This window comes from Stenella coeruleoalba (assembly GCF_951394435.1).
Source record: "Stenella coeruleoalba genome assembly, chromosome: 4".
NCBI lineage: Eukaryota > Metazoa > Chordata > Mammalia > Artiodactyla > Delphinidae > Stenella > Stenella coeruleoalba.
This window is the reverse complement of record NC_137149.1, coordinates 13,889,042-13,910,711: the sequence shown is the minus strand read 5'-3', so window position 1 is coordinate 13,910,711 and position 21,670 is coordinate 13,889,042. Positions and strand designations below refer to the sequence as shown.

The window sequence follows — 21,670 nt, the reverse complement described above, 5'->3', positions numbered from 1 at the left end:
TTAGAAAAATATAGTTCCACTACCTTTGTGCTAGTGTTGTCGTATTCTTTTACATGTATTCTAAGCCCATCTTAAAATGTTATTATTTTGCTTTAAACTAACAGTTGTCTTTTAAGGAAATTGTGAAAAGAAAAACATAGTCTTTTATTTATTTATTTATTAAATTTTATATTTTTGCTGCATTGGGTCTTTGTTGCTGTGCGTGAGCTTTCTCTAGTTGCGGCGAGCAGGGGCTACTGTTTGTTGTGGTGCACAGGCTTCTCATCACGGTGGCTTCTCTTGTTGAGTAGCACGGGCTGTAGGTGTGTGGGCTTCATTAGTTGCAGCATGTGGCTCAGCAGTTGCGGCACACGGGCTCTAGGGCACATAGGCTTCAGTAGTTGTGACGTGGGCTCAGTAGTTGTGGCTCGCAGGCTATTTTCCCTCTGTTTTGTACATTAAATTGTGTCTACAAATCTCTCTTTATTTTCACTAGCTTTTGTCTGCCATCTCCATTCTATTCTTAAGCTCATCCAAGTACAAAGTTTTCAGTTCTATAACTTATTTTTTTTGTAGTCTACGTTTTTGGCTGGGATTTCCTATCTGTTCACTCATTCAGACCATCTTTTCCTTTAGTTCATCAAACTTAACTCTGTAATAGTTGCTTTAAAGTCCCTATTGTAAAATCTAACATTTGAGACATCAGGAAGACAGTTTCTGTTGACTGTTGTTGTTTTCTTGACTGTGTGTTACATCTTCCTGTTTCTTTTCACATTTTAGATACTAAATGTGAAATGTGTTTTTACTAGACATTTTAGGTATTATACTGTAGAGATTATAGATTATGTCATCTTCCTCTGAGGAATGTTGATTTTTTTGTTTTTTTGGCCTGACAGCTTGGAATTTTGTGGGCTTGGTTTTATTCTTTGTTAGGTTAGATCTGTGGAAAACCTCTCTAACTTGGTAGAGCTTAGCCTCTAAACCCTATGTTTCCTCAACATCTTATCAGGTTTTGTGTTAGGCTTTGCTAGGGAATCTAGAGTAGGTCTTACTGTAGGAGGTGGGCCTTACTCTGTAGCCTGGCCTAATTTTTAAAGTGCATCTTACCTGGATGCCCTGGGTGTTGATGAGTGGTTAACAAGGGGTCTCCATTCTCAACTGGGTCTATATGTCATTATCTCCCAATGCTATTGGACCTTTAATGTAACTGTTCAGCTCAGTCCCATTGCAGCTGTTTTTGGATATGTGTCAGGGAGTCTTATCCTCTATGTATGTAGCTCAGCCTTCAGCCAAGGACTCACAGGGGTCTGACCCCCTACTCACAAGGGGTATTGCCCCCTCCAACACTAATTATCTCCCTCTTCCTCAGTGCTCTGCTCTATAGATTACATTGCTTCTGCTTCCCTGAATGCTAATCACTACCTTCTCAGCTCAGCAGGACAGCCATGCTTTGCTTGGGCTGAAGCTTGCTGTGCTGTGGTTGGGCAATTGTACTGCGAAAAGAGAGTTGGGGTGATTGTGGAGTCCACCTTGTGAATTTCTCTTCTTTCAGAGATCAGGATCTTGCATTGCTAGTTATCCAGTGCCAAAATAGTTACTTTATATCAGTTTATGGTTATTTTCGTTGGCAGAAGTAGGCTTGTATCAGTTACTCTATCATATGCAGAGGCAGAAGATCATAACTCTTATATCATAAAATTAAAGTCTGACAGTGTTAAGTCTTTGTAAAGAATGGCACAATAGGAACTCACATACCACAGTTGGTGCTAGATTAAATTGTTAGAACCATCTTTTTAAAAAAGTTGAAGTATTGTTGATTTACAATATTATATTAATTTCAGGTGTACATCCTGGTGTTTCAGAATTTTTATAGATTATCTTCCATTTAAAGTTATTATAAAATATTGGCTATATTCCCTGTGCTATACAATATATACTTGAAGTTTATTTATTTTATACATAGTAGTTTGTACCTCTTAATCCCCTACTCCTGTCTTGCCCCTTCTCACTCCCTCCCCTGACTGGTCACCATTAGTTGTTCTCTATATCTGTGAGTCTGTTTCTGTTTTGTTATATTCATTCATTTATTTTATTTTTTAGAGTCCACTTGTAAGTAATAACATACAGTATCTATCTTCTTTGACTTATTTCACTAGGCATAATACACACTAGGCCCGTCTATGTTGTTGCATGTTACAGCCACCTTTGTAAACAGTTTAATATTACTTACTAAAGTTGACTATTTATGCATCCTAGGAAACATCTATTCCATTTCTAAATGTATATGTATACACACAGATATCTAATAAGCATCAATTTCATATCATGTCCAAAATAGTATAATGGATAGATGAATTGTGTCTTTGTGTATAATGGTTTGGTATTTAGCAGTGAAATAAATTAATCATAGATACAGAAATGGGGATGATTTTTTTCCTTTCAATATGTTTTATTCTGGTGAAGTTACAAAAGTAGATACAAAATATTTTTTTAAAGTAGTTAACTGACTTAGAAAAATAAAGTCCCTAAAGTTTTAAAAATATAAAATAAAATTTCATGTAAAGAACATTTTAAAATATTTTAGATGATAAGACTAACTTAAACTATTTTCAATGTAGACCAAACATAGAATGTTGTTGTATAATAAATCTATAGCACACTGGTAATCCATTTGGATTTACAGAATACTTGTTTGGAATAGAATCTGATAATGAGAGAAAACCCAAGTGAATTTCAATGCAGTTGCTTCAGTAAAATTACTGCGATCACAGGTAATATCAATATCATCCCCCAGAGCCCTTTACAGTCTGAAATATCAAAATCTAATGCAAAAACAAAGGAAGACCGAGGAACTATTATTTTCCATCTTTGCCAGAAGTGTACAATAGTAAAAAACCAAATCTAGTTACTGAACTGATATTAGGAGGAAATAATGTCCCTGTTGAAGCTGCTTAGTTTGGTGTACCAGCTGGTATTTTCAGGCCAGAATTCTACAGACAGGAGAGACAGCCACCTACAACCAGGCAAGGGTAACACCAGCACCATGACTGGAGCCGCTTAGAAACAAAGAAAGGGGGATGATTTTTAAAGTAATGCTGGTGTACATCAAATAAGAGAATGGTAAAAGGATGATAATTGAAACTAGGTAATGGATATATAAGGCTTCAGTATACTGTTCTATTTTTGCATATGTTAGAGAAATTCCCAAATAAAAATTAAACTAAAAAAGATTTGGTGAGTGTTATTCATGGAATATATGCAGTATATTATCATATTAAAATATGATTTTATTTACATAAAGTTCAAACACAGGGGAAGTGAAATATATTGCTTAGGGGAACTTTCAAAGGTGGTTAATAAAAGAACAGTTAGGAAATGACCTTCACTAAAATCCATATAGCAGTACCTCTGGAGAAAAGGAAGAGAATGTGATTGGGCAGAAGCAAACAAGGAGCTTTAAGGTATTGTCAGTGTTCTGTTAACCTAGATGGTGGTAACAGGTGGTATTCACAGCTATTAATTTTTATACTGTACACATATAGTTTACACTAAGGCAGAATTATTTTAAAAGACCTGGATGAAAGAATTTTGAGAGTTTTGGGTTGGCATAATCAAGGGAGGCATTATAGAGAAGGATTAGGCTTAGACTTGGCCCTAGTAATGAATATTCTATATTATAATTAACAAAACACTTAATCTAGGACCCACTGTTTTGTTCAATACTCCTGACCAAAAAAAAAAAAAAAAACCCACAAGAAAATATCTTCCTTTGGAACGCATTCTTCTTGACTTCAGTTTCTCTCTTGTTTTTCATTCAGTCATCCATTTTTTGTTCATTCATTACAGATATCGGAGTACCTGTGAGGTGTCAAGCTTAGTGATAGGCACTTGTGTACAGTGTTGAGGAAAATAAACAGCAAGTCCCTGATGTCATGGAGTTTACAGGCCCAAGGTCCTTTATGTTTCCCCTGTTTGTTGAGCTTAGACTAGGAACCTCCTTTGTATGTTTGATTTAAGGTGTAGACTAGTCAGCCCTAAACAACTGGCTCATTTCTTGCCTTTTCCTGGAACTCTGCTTGATTTATTTTTCAGGTTTCTGTGGCAGAGAAAATTTTTTTCCCACTGCTAAAACAGTGGTTGTAAAATTTGCCCCCTTATAACTTTTATCAGAATTTCCATCCCTTGATGCACGCAAGAGCTTTTCCTTGGTTTTTAGGCACTATCTGGAAATGTACAAAATCAAAACAGAATAGATAGTCCAGCTAGTGAAGGTAACCAGTTGGCTTGATTTGAAGGGGGAAAATGGAGAAAAGAGAGCTGAGGACAGAAAGTAGCCTCTGGTGCTGTAAGTAGGTGGACTGTCTCTTAAATAAATGTTAAAGCCTTGTGCTTGTTGCGAAGAACAGTGATGATGAAAATGTTGTGTCTCAAAGAAAGTGGATTGAAGAGTGACTAAGAATTCAATACTACAACAATGTATGTCAGTAAATGAAAAATCAGACTCTAAAGTATCTCCTTCAAAGATAGTGTTTAAGTTAGCTATTACAATATAAATTATGTAGTTTATAAAATCTGGCCTGTTCCTTCTTTGATGGAATTGCAGTGATGTGTAACACAGATGTATTTTTTAATATCCTGATAAAGATAATTTATGAAAAATACAGTTTGCAATTTTTAAATTACTGTTTCTTGAGTAAAGAAAAGTTGCTCAACACTGATAGGTCTAAGACCTAACTTATGTGTCTTCTCTAATGCACTGGAATTAAATATTATTTGGGAATTGGTTCTAGAGTCCTTTTAAGTTGAAAACTGAGTATGGCCAAAATACTCTCAAAAGTCCTTTAAACGACTTGTAAAATACGTATGTGGTTTTAAACATAGCCCCACATCATAATATGCATATGTAAATTTATCATATATATAGTAATGTAGCAGGATCGTATTTATAAAATATTCGAGTGTTTCACTGTTTGAAGCACTTGAGCAAATTTATGAAGATTCTAACTTGTTGGCTCTTCCTGTTCATGGTCATCTTTTTCCTAAGAGGCTGATTTTTAAAATAATTCAAATTTAGTCAGTGTTTCTCAACTTTTTTAATTCATGAAAGGCTTTAATTATAAAATTAGGTCCTTGAGGATATGGTGAAACTATACTTGTTTAGATACTTTACATTTTAATCTCTCTCTTTTTTTTTTTCTTTTTTCTTTTTTGTCCGCACTGCATGGCTTGCAGGATTTCCCCGACCAGGGATCAAACCCAGGCCCCCGGCAGTGGAAGTGCGGAGTCCTAACCACTGGACTGCCAGGAAATTCCCTAGATACTTTACCTTTTAATGGTCAGGACATTATTAAAATGTATGCATCCTTTTGTTGGGTTTTTCTTTATGTGAATTAACATTTTAGGGCTTAATTACTTCACTGCATATGTTCATTGAGTAGAATGGCAGTTGCATTAAAAAATAACTTAAAAAGTTACTGTAATTGCTGAACAAGTATAATCAAATTTCTTTAAAAATGTTACTACTATTGTGATGTACTAAAATTGAAGATTGTTTGGGTAGGTGGGATGGGAGCAGGTTGTGAAGTGTCTTGAAGTCTATGTAGGAATTTAGAAAAGGAGCGATTGCAGTTCTTACAAAGAAAAGTGGTATGATCAAAATATGGTTTAGTAAGGTTTAATCTAACAGAGGCATTAGCCTAGGTCAGAGTAGGGGAGGGCAGAAGTTGAGTTAAAACTTATTTATAATAATCCAGGGGTGAAATGAAATGCTGAACCAAAGGGATATGTATAATATGTATGTGAATTTTTTGAACCACCTGTGAGTTAGTTATAGGCACTATGCCACTTTATCCATAAATATAAAGCCTGTATCTCTTAAAAACCAGTACATTCTCCTACATAACAATAGCTGTCAAACGTAGAAAGTTTAGTCTTGATAGAATGTTATATCTAATATATAGCCTATATTTAGATTTCTCTAATTGTCTTAATACTGTCCTTTATAACTTTTTATTTATTTTTTGATACCAACTCCAAGAATCACACATTGCATTTAGAATTACATAATTTTAATTTTCTTTAATTTAGAATAATTCCTCAGCCTTTTTTTTTTTTGCTTTTCATGCCATTGGCTTTTTTTTTCTTTGTCTTTTCCATTATGGTTTATTACAGGATACTGAACATAGTTCACTGTGCTATACAATAAGATCTTGTTGTTTATCCATTTTATGTGTAATTGTTTGCATCTGCTAGTCCCAAATGCCCAATCCAGTCCTCCCCTGTCCCCGCTTCCCCTTGGCAACCACAAGTCTGTTCTCTATGTCTGAGTCTGTTTCTGTTTTGTAGATAAGTTCATTTGTGTCATATTTTAGATTCCATGTGTAAGTGATATCATGTGGTAGGTATTTGTCTTTCTGACTTAACTTCACTTAGTATGATAATCTCTAGGTCCATCCAAGTTGCTGCAAATGGCATTATTTCATTCTTTGTTATGGATGAGTAATATTTTATTTTGTATATATATATATATACACACACATACATACACACCACACCTTCTTATCCATTCATCTGTTGATGGACATGTAAGTTGTTTCTGTGTCTTGGCTATTGTAAATAGTGCTACTATGAACATAGGGGTGCAGACATTGACATTTTTGAAGAATCCAGGTCAATAGTTTTGGAAAATATCCCTCAGTTTAGGTTTGCCTGGTATTTCCATATGACTAGCTTTAGGTTAAATATTTTTGGCAGGAATATTACATAGGTTATGCGCCGTCTTTAGTATATCACCTCAGGAGACATAATGATGTCATTTGGTTTTCATGTTGTCACTTTCCTTCATATGTCTTCTGCAAACAGATGAAGAAGGTACCTGCTTCCCTTTGTAATTAATAAGTGATCTCTGGAGTAATATTTTAAAGCCATGTTCCCCAGCAGTCTTCACTTAGTGTTTTAGCTTCCATTGATGACTTTTGCTTGAATCAGTTTTACTATGGTGATTATAAGATGGTAATTTTTTATTTGTTACTCCCTCTATGTCAGTTAGCATTCTTCTGTAAAAGAGAACTTTCCATTCGTTTTTTATTTTGTATTTTAACTTTCTCTTCTCTCTGTGTGTTTCTGTCTCTCTCTCTTTTTAATGTCAGTATGGACTCTTGAATGGATACCATTCCATTCCAGTTATTCATTTTGATGTTCAAATGTTTCACATTTGGTCAGGTTAGAACTTTCTCAAGATGGCTAATGTATACCAATGTTAGGTCCCCATTGCTTAGCACTTTTCATACCTTATGACATGACAAAATGGCATGCTTGCCTTTACTGGGGGGTGTCTTTTTTTTATGGTAAAATATGTATACAGAAAATTTACAGTTTTAACCATTTTTGAGTGTACAATTTCCGCCTGCTTTTTAAATGTGGTCTTCCCTGGTCCTACCCTTGACCTGCTTCTCTTAGAACTTTGTTATCTTGTCCATAAATGAGAGAATTTATTCCCAGGTTTTTAATCATTAACTGTATGCTAATGACATCCTAGTGTCTTTGTGGGCCTCTAGAACTGTAACCAGTAGCTATTAGATTTTCCAGCTGTGTGTCTCGTGTTCCATAGGTATCTCATTTATATTCTGTCTCCATTTAAAAAATTAAAGGAAACCTACCCTAAACCTCTTTTCTATGTTTTTCTAAATTTTGGTTGGATGCCTTAGGAATCCTCATCAACTTCTAACTTCCAACATGCAGTGTGTCACTAGGTCCTATCCATCCTTCCCTAACCATCACTACTGCCATGCAACAGTTCTGGTCTGCACCATCTCTCTATGGGGTTTGTATACTAGGTTCTTGGCTCTAGTTCATTCTCTTTCTAGCTTTCCTCTTGTCAGAGAGTAGTCTTCCTCCTTCCTTTCTCCTTTCCTCCTTTTTTTCCTAGCAAGTAAGGGAATTTACTACCAGAAGTCCAAGGAGTAGTACTTGCTTCCAGACAAGTCTTTGTCTAGGACTTCAAAGAATGATTTCACATTTCTCTACTCCTATCTTTGGTCTTCTTTCCTCTGTGTTAGCTTCATTTTCAGTCAGGCTTTCTCTGTCAGATGGCAAAGATGGCTGCAAATAGTTTCAGGCTTACTTAATTTTCAAAATAAGTGATCCCAAGGAAAAGAATGCAAATCCTTCAAATTTCTAAAATATTAATCCTACTATTTTCCTATTTTTCTTAATGCTCTTCAGTGCTTTTTTACCTCCCTCAACATAAACTTCAAATTGCTTGGAAAACAAGAATTCATGATTTGGCTCTTACATATCTCTCTGTCTTCATTGTGCCACTGCTTTCAGTTTTAAAATTCATAATAAATATCAAGATGCATGTGTTATTTCTTCTGTCTGCACTATTTTTTTACATTGTTTACTTGCCAAACTCCTTTTCATCCTTTAGACTGCAAAACCCAGTTCAGATTTTACTCTTCCCAGGAAATACCTCTTTGATAGTTTTTATTGTCATCCACCCCAGAAAAATCACGTGTTAATTCTAGCTTTTTACCTCATATGTGCCAATTTTTTTTTTTTTTTTTTTTTTTTTTTTTTTTTGCGGTACACAGGCCTCTCACTGTTGTGGCCTCTCCCATTGCGGAGCACAGGCTCCGGACGCGCAGGCTCAGCGGCCATGGCTCACGGGCCCAGCCGCTCCGATATGTGCCAATTTTTAACTCTTATAGTGAAATGTAATTAATTTGTTTACAAGTCTTATCCACTGATTATTAAGTCTTTTTGGTCCCCTTTTGACCAAGGCAAAGTCTAAGTTTATTTAAAAAACAAAAATTAGACTGACTATAGATTCAATTGGGGTAGACTGTGTAATTCATATCAGCCCTCCTGCCGAGAACAACTGGAAAAGTAGGTAAAAAAATCTGCATGAAAACACAGTAGAGCTAACAATACAATAAAGAATTGTGTGGCTAAAATCTGGAAGAAGGAAATCTGAAGAAGACTGGCATAACAGTCTGCATTTCCCTCAGAGGCATCAGCTAGTTAGAGAAGAAGCAACTGAAAAGCTGAAAAGAGATTTTTTGAAAAACTCATGGAACTAGGGTAATAAAAATTGGTGTTCAGAAACCAGTTGGGGACCTCTAGTAAGCCTTCTAGGCTTTGGGAACTCTAAAGGCCTACATCCTAGAAAATCAGGGTAACTTAAAAAGATATGCTCTCGGTAGAGTTAGCATCTGTTCATTTTAATCCCTCATTGGATCAGCATGCTGATGCCTGTAGCCACTTAGTTGAAGGAAAACACAAATCCTTTCTGGAGTAAAATATCATCCTAAGCCTCAAGTTTTCAAAAATAATGTCTGCCCCCCCCCCAAAAAATAATCAGGCATACAAGAAGACAAGATGATATTATAGAAAAAACAAAAGGAACAACAGAAAATAGAGACAGATCCATAGAGATCCAGGTAATAGAGTTATCAGACTTTAGTTATTATTAACATGATTTTTAAAAAGGTAAAATGGAGAATTTAATCAGAGAAGTAGAAATTTTAAAAAGGAATCTAATTGAAATTCTGGAAATGAAAAATATAAAATGAGTGCAATGAACTGGCTTAACAGTAGATAAGTACACGCTGAATACAGAATTACTAAGATGGGTTAAGAAAAAATCAAGAGTGAAGCATGGAGCAAAAAAAGTGGAAAATAAAGAAACTGTTGTCAGAGACATAGGAGATACAGTCCCAAGCTCAAACATACATTTGATTGGATTCTCAGAAGAGAGGAGTGAGAGGATAAGGCAGAAATATTATTTGAAGAAATTATGGCTGACGTTTTACCAAAACCGATGAAAGATATAACAAGAGATAAATTCAAGAGGTCCTATGAACTCCAAAGAATATAAATATAAAGAAAACCACATCAAGGTTATAATTTAAAACTGCTGAAAATAAATAACAAAAGCCAGAGAAAAAGGACAAACTTCTTTAAAAGCATCAATAGTAAGACTTACAGCTAACTTTTCAGCAGAAATAATGGAAGTCGGGAGACAATGGGGTGGTGTAATCACAGTACTGGAAGGGAACTAGTGTTCAGAAATAAAGGTAGACAAATAGTTGAAGGGTACACTTAATATAGGTGAATTTTATGGTATGTAAATTGTATCTCAATGCAGCTGTTTAAAATGAAGGTGAAATAACCAACAGACATATGAAAACTGAGAAAATTTATTTTCAGCAGCTACGCTTTAAAGAAAGTACAAAGAAGTATTTTAGGCAAAGGAAAATGATTCCAGGAAGAAGGTGAAGGTACAGAAAGGAATAAAGAGCAATGGAAATGGTAAATACATGTGTAGATTTAAATAAATATTGACACTAACCACAACAAAGTTGGTATAACTCTATGGGTAAAGTGGATTTTTAAGGCAAAAAGAATTATTCAGGATTAAATGGGACATTTCATAATCATAAAAGGTTTAGTTGCACCAGAAAATATATTAGTTCTAAACTTGTATGCATGTAATAGCAGCCTCAAAATATGTAAGAGAAAAATTGATAGGTGTACATAGACAAATTTATAATCATAGTGGAAGATTTTAATACACCTTATCAAGAAAGATGCAAGGTATAGCAAGCAGATGAAAAAATCAGTAAGCATGTGGGAAATGTGAACAACACAGTTAAGAAACTTAGCTTAATTGACAGAAGTGAAATACTGCACCTGACATCTGCAGAATTCACATTCTTTTCAAGTGCACATTAACCCTTATACCATACACAGAAAAATCAATTCTAGATATATTGTAGTTTTAAATGTGAAAGTCAAAATAATAAAACTCATAAAAAGATTAATATACTATTTCCATGATCTTTTAGTACAGAAAGATTTACTAAACAGGAAATAACACAATGAAGCAAATGATTGATAAAATGTACTACATTAAAAAGAACTTTTCAACAGAAGATACCATAAAAGAGTGAAAAGGTAAGGTACAGAGTAGAAAAAAGACATTTACAACATTTTGTAAAGAACTCATACACAAATCAATGAGAAAGACAACTGTATAGGAAAATGAGCAATAGAATTGGGTAGTCATATCACACAAAAAAATTATCCAAATAAAATATACTAAAGGTTTTCATCATTATTAATAATCAGAGAAATACAAATTAAAACCACAATGAGATAACACATCTACCAGAGTGGCTACATATTTAAATTTTTCAAATTTTTGAGATAATTATAGATTCATAGGAAGCTGGAAAAATAGTGCAGAGAGGTCCAGTGTATGCTTCACCCAGATAACCTTGAAAGGTTATCTTAGATAATTAAATCTAATTAAATCTGATAGCTTAGATAATTAAACCACAATATTAAAACCAGGAAATTGATGTTTATTATCACAAATGTGTGTGTATACTTCTCTATCATTTTATCACATGTAGATTCACATAACTACTATAAAAGTCAAGGCACTGAATTATTTTATCACCACAAAGATCTCCCTTGTGCTATTAAACTTACACCCATCTCCCTCCCCTCTGCTATTCCTAATCCCTGGTAGCCATTAATCTGTTCTCCATCTCTATAATGTTGTCATTTTGAGAATGTTATATAAATGGAATCATACAGCATGTTACCGTTTGAGATTAATATTTTTTTAAAATCATAATGCCCTTGAGGTCCATCCAAAATGTAGTTTATATCCATAGTTTGGTCCTTTTCAGAAAGACTAAATTTTTAAAAACTGACAATACCAAGTGTTGATGAGGATGTAGAGCAATAGGAACTTTGATATACTGCTAATGGGAATGTAAATAGGTACAACTACTATGAAAACATATTTGCATTTTCTACTAAAGTTGAAGTGCACCACCTGATTCAGCAATTCCACTCAGTAAATACTCAATAAAAATATATGTTGTCATAAATCACAGGAATATTTTTGGGATTCATCTCCTAAAGTAAGGGAAATAAAAACAAGAATAAATAAGTGGGACCTAATTAAACTTAAAAGATTTTTCATGGCAAAGGAAACCATCGACAAAAGGAGATGACAACCTACTGAATGGGAGAAATTATTTGCAAATGGTATGACCAATAAGGGGTTAATATCCAACATATATAAGCAACTCATACAACTTAACATCAAAAAAAAAAAAAGAAAGAAAGAAACCCGATTAAAAAATGGGCCAAAGAACTGAATAAGCATTTTTCCTAAGAGGATATGCAGGTGGTTAACAGGCACATGAAAAGATGCTCAGCATCACTAATCATCAGGGAAATGTAAATGAAAACCACAATGAAATATCACCTCACACCTGTCAGGATGGCTCTCATCTAAAAGAACACAATAACAAATGTTGGCAAGGGTTTGGAGAAAAGGGAACCCTCCTACACTGTTGGTGGGAATGTAAATTGGTGGAGCCACTGTGGTAAATAGTATGGAGGTTTCTCAAAAAACTAAAAGTAGAGCTACCATGTGACCTGGAATTTCCAGTCCTGGATATATACCTGAAAAAAACAAAAAACACTAATTTAAAAAGACACTTGCACCCAATGTTCATAGCAGCATTATGTACAATTGCCAAAATATGGAAGCAACCTAAGTGTGCATCAAAAGATGAATGGATAAAGAAGATGTGGTACACACACACACACACACACACAATGGAACACTAAGCCATAAAAAAAGAACAAAATTTTGCCGTTTGCAGTAAAGTGGATGGACTTGGAGGGCATTATGCTAAGTGAGTAAGTCAGAGAAAGACAAAATACTGTATGATCTCATTTATATGTGGAATCTAAAAAATACAACAAAGTAGTGAATATAACAAAAAAGAAACAGACTCACAGATATAGAGAACAAACTAGTGGTTACCAGCAGGGAGAGGGAAGCGGGGACGGGCAATATAGGGGTGGGGTAGTAAGAAGTACAAACTATTAGGTATAGGATAAGCTACAAGGATATGTTGTACATATCCAGGGAATATAGCCAATATTTTATAGTAACTATAAATGGAGTATAAACTTTAAAAATTGTGCATTACTGTATTGTATACCTGTGACATATAATATTGTATATCAACTACAGTTTACAAAAAGGTAAAAAAACATATGTTCACCAAATAAGTGTTCTGTAAAAACATATTTATAGCAACATTATTGATAGCAGCTATAGTCTGGAAAGGACCTGATGCTCATCAACAGTAGAATGGATTTTTGTATTTATCTTTTTTTAAAAAAATTAATTAATATTTTTGACTGCGTTGGGTCTTCGTTGCTGCACGTGTGCTTTCTCTAGTTGCGGTGAGCGGGGGTTGTCTTCATTGTGGTGTGCAGGCTTCTCATTGCGGTGGCTTCTCTTGTTGCGGAACACGGGCTCTAGGCATGCAGGCTTCAGTAGCTGTGGCACGTGGGCTCAGTAGTTGTGGTTCGTGGGCTCTAGAGCGCAGGCTCAGTAGTTGTGGTGCACGGGCTTAGTTGCTCCGTGGCATGTGGGATCTTCCCGGACCAGGGCTCAAACCTGTGTCCCCTGCATTGGCAGGCAGATTCTTAACCACTGTGCCACCAGGGAAGTCCCTAGAATGGATTTTTTAAAATTGTGGTTTGATCATACAATAGAGTACCGTAGAGCAGGGATGGACAAACTTTTTCTGTAAAGAGCTATGTAGTAAATATTTTAGGCTTTGTATGTCATACGTTGACTATGGCAACTACTCAACCCTGCAGTTGTAGCATTGGAGCAGCCGTGTGCAATATGTAAACAAATGGATGCGGTTGTGTTCCAATGAAACTATTTACAAAGACAAACTTTGGCCTTTAGGTGCTGTAGTTTGTTGACCTCTGCTGTAGAGCCACAAACTATAGATGAATCTCATAAAGATAATTTTGTGTTAAGGAAACCATACATTATGATTACTTTTTTATAAAATTCAAAAACATGAAAAATGAATCTAAAGAATTAAAGTCTGAGTATTGGCTGTCTTTAGGAAGAAAGACAGGGCAGTGATAGGAAGGAGCATGAAGGGTACTTCTAGTGTGCTAGTTATATCATCTTTACTCGAATGGTGGTTCCACAGGTCTGTTCACTTTGGACTTATTGAGATATATACCTATGATTTATGCCCTTCTCTAGTGTGTGTGTATACATATATATGTAAGCGGCGGTGTGTTATACCATACTTAGTTTTAAAAGTTAAAAACAAAACAGAAACGTATTTGTGTTCCCATCAGAATAGAACTGTGTTTATTCATTTTTGGTATATGATAAACATACAATAAATGTTCATTGAAGTGGGAGTTGCTAATAGCAAGCTCTGTAGCAAGATAAGGGACAGTGAAGAGTAATGACTCAATTAGCTTGAAGAGCTTATTGAAGACTTTTGGGAAAGCAATTTTGGTATAGGGGAAGTAATCATTTAAGGCATTTTCATGAAAAGAAGATAGATCCTAGTTTAAAAGGCTAACTGGATCTAATAAATGGTGTGAGCTGTCAAGTAACATTCATGTTTGAAGACAGAAGGAAAAGATTGTTTGGATAGCTGTTAAGAGCAAGATGCCACAACTATTTTGTAATGATGATGTTTAATTTGGCTCATCAGACAGATACTTTTGTCATGTCTTTTACCTCCTTACACTCTTTTTAGATGTTAACTCTGTAAAGGGTCATGGACCAATTAGCACTGAGGAGTAGTGTAGATGTGATACAGAGTTTATTGGGGAAAACTTACCAGAAGTAATAGAATGCAAGTAGTCCCTCAAACTCTTTTTTTTTTTTTTCCCACAGCTTCAGCCAGGCTTCGATAGTCTTCATGCATTATGGCCCGATGACCTTCCAGTAGAGAATGGCCTCCACCTCTGTAATGTTTTACATATATGTAGGTCAGGGCAGGGAACATCTATGTGATTATGTAACAAAAATTAGAAAGGGGCCCTAGGGGCAGGGATGGGCCCATTTTTCCTTTGAGCCAACAGCTTAGACCTACGCAGTATCCTTGCTACTAAGCTTATAAAAGGGGTTTGGAAATGAACCTTCAGAGCCATCTAGGTTTATGTTTCATCACATGTTTCCCACTATTAGAAAAAGAGGCAGAAACTTCTTGGACTAGTGCTAAAGATCTATTAGCTTTCTCCAGCTTCCTTACCAGACCACTGGTTCTAAACAAATTTTGTCATTTACTGAATTATCTTCTAATAAATGATTGCTTATTCCAAGCTTCTCATCTTTGCTCATAGTACCTAATTTAGGATGCTTTTCCCTTTCTCTAAATTCTCATTCTAAGGAGCTGCTTTGTCCCATCTCTTCTGTGATGCCTCCCTTATGATCTCAATTCTTATACCAAATACTATCCACTTTTCATACACTGTCTAATATTATTTTTATGTGTGCATTTCTTTCTTTCCATCTAACTTGTAAATTCCTTAAGCATAGGGAACATGAATTTGGATTACTTTGTAACCTCTATAATACTCTACTGGTCTTGTGTGTAAATGCTCAACACATAGTTAATGATAAGAATGTATGTTCTTATAATGTATTTTAATTATAAAATAGTCATAATATTTTAGGGTTCTTGATGCCTCTTTTAAACTCTGAATATTAATTATTAAGTATAATGCTAGATTCTTTATTAGAACATCTTTTCTATTCGGTTGCAATCAATTCCTGTTTTTAAAACTCATTTTTTGAGATTAGTATCAATTATTGTCTGTTGGTTACTCTATTAGCCAGTTTAATAATTAGATTCCTCCATTCTACTTCAGCAAGAAGTTGAGAACTTTAAGAAGCTAAATCTCATTAGTAAAGAGCAGTTTGAAAACCTAACACCTGAACTTCCTTTTGAGCCAAACCAAGAAGTTCCTGTAGCACCTTCACAGTCCAGGCAAGGTATGTAAATCTGCTTTTGTGTAAGTGTCTGAAAAATATTCAAACAGTTCTAAATTGTTTTTAAAGTTTGCTTTTTATTTGTGGAAAACATTTAGATATCTGGTAAAAGACTAGAATTTTAAAACTCAACTTTTATTTATTCTTTGATGAACTTCAAAACATTTTAGAGACTTAAAAATACAGATTGTAAATTTGGTAAGACAGCCATGTAGTAAATGATCATAGTTGGAAGTCCACCTTACTCTTGGTGGATAGGCAGATAATCACAAAGGTGATCCAGGAGTTGTCTATTATAACACCACCTCATGCTCAAACCCAAACACTTACTTAAAAGTAGGGTGAATTGGTTTGTTTCTTTATGTGTCTCTTTTGACTTTGAGATTGCTGGGAATGCTTCTCTTTGCAAAATAAGGAAAAATTTTCACTCACTTGCTGATTCCTTAAAATATACCACTAGCATCATTCTTTTGCTTTAAGGCCTTATCTTTGTGTGAAAGTGTAAGTACATTTGGGAGATTTGTAAAATTGAATCTGACATTTTCAGGCAAGTGTAACTGATTTTATTATAGTTTTTCCTGAAGGCAGGTTAAAGAAAAACTTTTAATTTGGAAAACTTCAGACATATGCAAAAATAAAGCAAATTGTATAATAAAACCCCATGTACCCATTACCTACCCATTAGCTGCTTTATCATCTCATAGCCGATTTTATTTCATCTTGACTCCACTCATTCTCTTTACCTCCCACTTGGATTATTTTGAAACAAACTCCCAATCATATTATTCATATTTTTTCATTCCTAAATATTTCTGTATGTATCTTTGATAAGATAAGGACTACCTATTTTACACATAAATAAGCCAGTACCATTATCACATCTAAAATTAACAGTAATTCCTTAATATAAAATATCTAATTGGTGTTCAAATTTTCTCATTCATCACTTAAAAAAAAAATCAGAATCCATATAAACTCCAAACGTTGCAGTAGGTTGATATGTCTCTTTTAGTGTATAGGTTCATACTGTTGTGTTTTTTTTCCCTTGAACTTTATTGTTGTAGAAACTAGATTGTTTGTAGAATTTCTTACATTCTGGACTTTGCTGATTGCATCCCATGGTTTCATCCAACCATTTTCTGGTCCTGAATTTTCTTTAACTGTGATTTTGATACAGAGGCTTGATCAGATTGAGGCTCATATTTGTGCAAGAATATGTCATATGTTGTGTTGAATACTTATACCAGGAGGCACATAATGCTCGATTGTCTCTCTTTGGTGTCTCTCTGTGATAATCATCGCTTGAAGGTTTATTTCACAAGGGGCTTCAAAATAGTGATAATTCTATTTTCATAATTCCTTCTTAATTTAGTAGATTACTTCCATAAGGAGGATTTCCCTTAATTGACTATTTGTTTTTCCTGAGATAGAAAGGGAATAAATGCTTTATTCTTTCACTTTGTTTACTAGTTTTCAAAGTAATGAGCTGGTTCTCTACATCTTTCTTTGCTGACCAATGAGGAGGTTTTTTGGGGTTTTTTGTTTTATTTTAAAATTATCACTATGATCAAAACTATTAGAGCTCATCAAAAAATTTGGTAAAGTTGCAGGATATGAAATTAATATACAGAAATCGGTTGCATTTCCATACAGTAGCAATGAACTATCAGAAAGAGAAATTAAGGAAACAATCCCAATTACAACCCCATCAAAAAGAATAAAATACCTAGGAATAAACCTACCTAAGGAGGTGAAAGACCTGTACTTGGAAAACTATAAGTCACTGATGAAAGAAATTGAAGACAACACAAACAGATGGAGATATATACCATTTTCTTGGATTGGAAGAATTAATATTGTTAAAATGACCATACTACCCAAGGCAATCAACAGATTCAATGCAATATCTATCAGAATATCAATGGCATTTGTCACAGAACTAGAACAAATAATTTTAAAATTTGCATGGAAACACAAAAGACCCGGAATAGCCAAAGCAATCTTGAGAAAGAAAAACAGAGCTGGAGGAGTCAGGATCCCAGACTTAAGATGATACTACAAAGCTACAGTAATCAAAGCAGTATGGTAATGGCACAAAAGCATACATACAGATCAATAGAACAGGATAGAAAGCCCAGAAATAAACCCACGCACATCTGGTCAATTAGTCTACAACAAAGGAGGCAAGAATGTACAATGGAAAAAAGACAGTCTCTTTAATAAGTGGTGCTTGGAAAGCTGGACAGCTACATGTGCAATAATGAAATTAGAACATTCTCTACATCATATACAAAATAAACTCAAAATGGATTAAAAACCTAAATGTAAGACCAGAAGCCATAAAACTCCTAGAGGAAGACTTGGGCATAACACTCTGTGACATAAATCACAGGAATTTTTTTTGCATCTTTCTCCTAAAGCAAAGGAAATAAAAGCAAAAATAAACAAACGGGACCTAATTAAACATAAAAGATTTTGCATGGCAAAGGAAACCATCGACAAAAGGAAATGACAACCTACTGAATGGGAGAAATTGTTTGCAAATGATATGACCAATAAAGGGTTAATATCCAACATATATAAGCAGCTCATACAATGGACCATCAAAAAAGCGAACAACCTGATTTAAAAAAGGGCTGAAAAACTGAATAGACATTTTTCCTAAGAGGACATGCAGGTGGCCAACAGGCACATGAAAAGATGCTCAGCATTGCTAATCAAGGAAATGTAAATCAAAACCACAATGAGGGCTTCCCTGGTGGCTCAGTGGTAGAGAGTCCACCTGCCGATGCAGGGGACACGGGTTCGTGCCCTGGTCCGGGAAGATCCCACATGCTGCAGAGCGGCTGGGCCCGTGAGCCATGGCTGCTGAGCCTGCATGTCCGGATCCTGTGCTCCGCTATGGAAGAGGCCACAGCAGTGAGAGGCCCGTGTACCACCAAAAAAAAAAAAAAACCACAATGAAATACCACCTCACACCTGTCAGGGTGGCTGTCATCCAAAAGAACACAAATAACAGATGTTGGCAAGGGTGTGGAGAAAGGGAACCCTCCTACATTGTCGGTGGGACTGTAAATTGGTGGAGCCACTGTGGAAAGCAGTATGGAGGTTTCTCAAAAAACTAAAAGTAGAACCACCATATGACCTGGCAATTCCAGTCCTGGGTATATATCTAAAAAAACAAAACACTAATTTAAAATAAAGACACATGTACCCCAATGTTCATAGCAGCATTATTTACAATTGCCAAAGTATGGAAACAACCTAAGTGTGTATCAACAGATGAATGGATAAAGAAGATGTGGTATATATAGATATACAATGGAATACTACTCAGCCATAAAAAAGGAACAAAATTTTGCCATTTTCAGCAACATGGATGGACTTGAAGGACATTATACTAAGTGAAATAAATCAGAGAAAGACAGATACCCTATGATCTCACTTATATGTGGAATCTAAAAAATACAAACTAGTGAATATAGCAGGAAAGAAACAGACTCACAGATATAACGAACAAACTAGTGGTTACCAGTGGGGGAGGGAAGGTGGGAGAGGGATTATGAGGTTAGGGGATTAAGAGGTACAAACTATTATGTGTAAAATAAGCTACAAGGGTATATTGTACAACATGGGGAATATAGCCAATATTTTACAATAACTATAAATGGAGTATAACATTTAAAAATTGTGAATCACTATATTGTACACCTACAACTTATATACTATTGTACATCAACTATACTTCAATTGGAAAAAGAGAAAATTATCACTCTGATCTCATAAATACATTAGATGGGTTTTACTCTACTGTCTTATTGATACTTGGGCCAATTATCAGTTTATTGACTTTTAGCTCCAAATCCACCTTTCATTGCTTTGTTCTGTGATAATAGAGTTGGACTCTTTTTTTAAAATACTATTTTTTCATTTGTTTATTATTTTTGGCTGCATCGGGTCTTAGTTGCAGCACACGGGATCTTTCGTTGCGGCGCATGGGCTCTTCATTGAGGTGTGCGGGCTTCTCTCTAGTTGTGCCATGTGGGTTTTCTCTCTCTAGTTGTGGCGCACAGGCTCCAGAGTGCATGGGCTCTGTAGTTGTGGCGCGCAGGCTCCAGAGCTCATGGGCTCTGTAGTTTGCAGCACATGGGCTCTCTAGTCGAGGTGAGCAGGCTCAGTGGTTGTGGCGTGCGGGCTTAGTTGCTCCGTGGCATGTGGAATCTTCCCAGACCAGGGATTGAAGCTGCAGTTCCAGTCCCCTGCATTGGAAAGCAGATGCTTTACCACTGGACCACCAGGGAAGTCCCTGGAGTTGGACTCTTAACTGTCTTGTTTGCCAGGTGGTTGAGCTTTGTCAGTACTTTAGTTGCTACTGAGTTGGTCATTGTTTCTAGGCCTTTTCTATTGAAAGAGCTTGGAAATTTTTTTAAGGAAAATTATGTTACAAATTTATATTGATAGTTTTTGTTCAAATTTAGGATTACAGATTTTAATTTTAATTTGTTAGATTTTATATTTGTACGACGTTTTACTTATGTGAAAAAAATATCATTCCTAAGCACAGTAACAGAATTGTTTATCCTATGATATAGTAGCTTCAGAATAACAATAATATTAAATAATACTACTATAAATACTAAAAGAAGCTTACTTTTAAAAAAATTCTTTAAATTTTTAAGCTTTGAAATTTTAAAAACTTTATACTTTTAAACTTCTTTTTTTTTAACATTCTTAGGATATTCCACTAAGGATGTTTAGTCTAATTACAAGATTTTTTGTGTTGTTTAATTTGAGTAAATTAAAATTGATAATTTATGCTCCTCACCACATCATAGAATTAAAGTCCCAAGAGATGTATTTTATTTAATTAATTAATTTACTTAAATTCCCGGGATCTACTTTTAACTTTCTTTCTTTTTTTTTTTTTTTTTTGCGGTATGTGGGCCTCTCACTGTTGTGGCCTCTCCCGTTGCGGAGCACAGGCTCCGGACGCGCAGGCTCAGCAGCCATGGCTCATGAGTCTAGCCACTCCGCGGCATGTGGGATCCTCCCGGACCGGGGCACGAACCCGTGTTCCCTGCATCGGCAGGCAGACTCTCAACCACTGCGCCACCAGGGAAGCCCTACTTTTAACTTTTTAATAAATTCTGCCATACAATACAGTTTTAAAATTCAGTGACTCAAAGTGATTTAAAGTTATTATTGAAGTCAGAGTTAGTGTGTGTAGTTTTTTCATGATAAAAGAAGTGACCACATTTTAAATAAACGAAGATTTCATGTTAGCATCTTTGTTCAGTTTGGCACCTTGGACTATACCCTATGAGAACTATTAAAGAGAGATGCAGGGCTTCCCTGGTGGCGCAGTGGTTGAGAGTCCGCCTGCCGATGCAGGGGACGTGGGTTCGTGCCCTGATCCGGGAAGATCCCACATGCCGTGGAGCGGCTGGACCCGTGAGCCATGGCCGCGGAGCCTGCGCGTCCGGAGCCTGTGCTCTGCAACGGGAGAGGCCACCACAGTGAGACGCCCGCGTACCAAAAAAAAAAAAAGAGATATGCAAAGTTTTGGAATAAAGTACAGATTACACTCTCGTCCCCTGATAATCTCAATAATTTTTATTGTTAACTGGGCAGATATACTGCTCTGTGCAAAAGGAAAAAAGATAGTATCCCATTTTCAAAAGGAAAGAAGCATGGAGGATATGGTTCACAGCTACAAAAATACATATAATTCATTTGAAAATGGAGCCTTCTTAAAGACAGTGATCTGGTCAACCATCAGCACCTTCCATTGCCAATAAGTAAATATTCTCCCGTATGCACAGTTCGGATTGC

At 35.5% G+C, this 21,670-nt stretch overlaps 1 protein-coding gene across 3 annotated transcripts in view; it reads left to right on the top strand.

Moving 5' to 3' along the window:
- LARP1B (La ribonucleoprotein 1B) overlaps nt 1–21,670 on the top strand; it is a 129,038-nt gene that overhangs the window by 58,352 nt on the left and 49,016 nt on the right. For all 3 annotated transcript variants that reach the window (XM_079919351.1, XM_079919350.1, XM_079919349.1), the window contains exon 12: nt 15,718–15,841. In XM_079919351.1, coding sequence (XP_079775477.1) covers nt 15,718–15,841 — 124 coding nt within the window. The remainder of the gene's footprint in view (nt 1–15,717; nt 15,842–21,670) is intronic.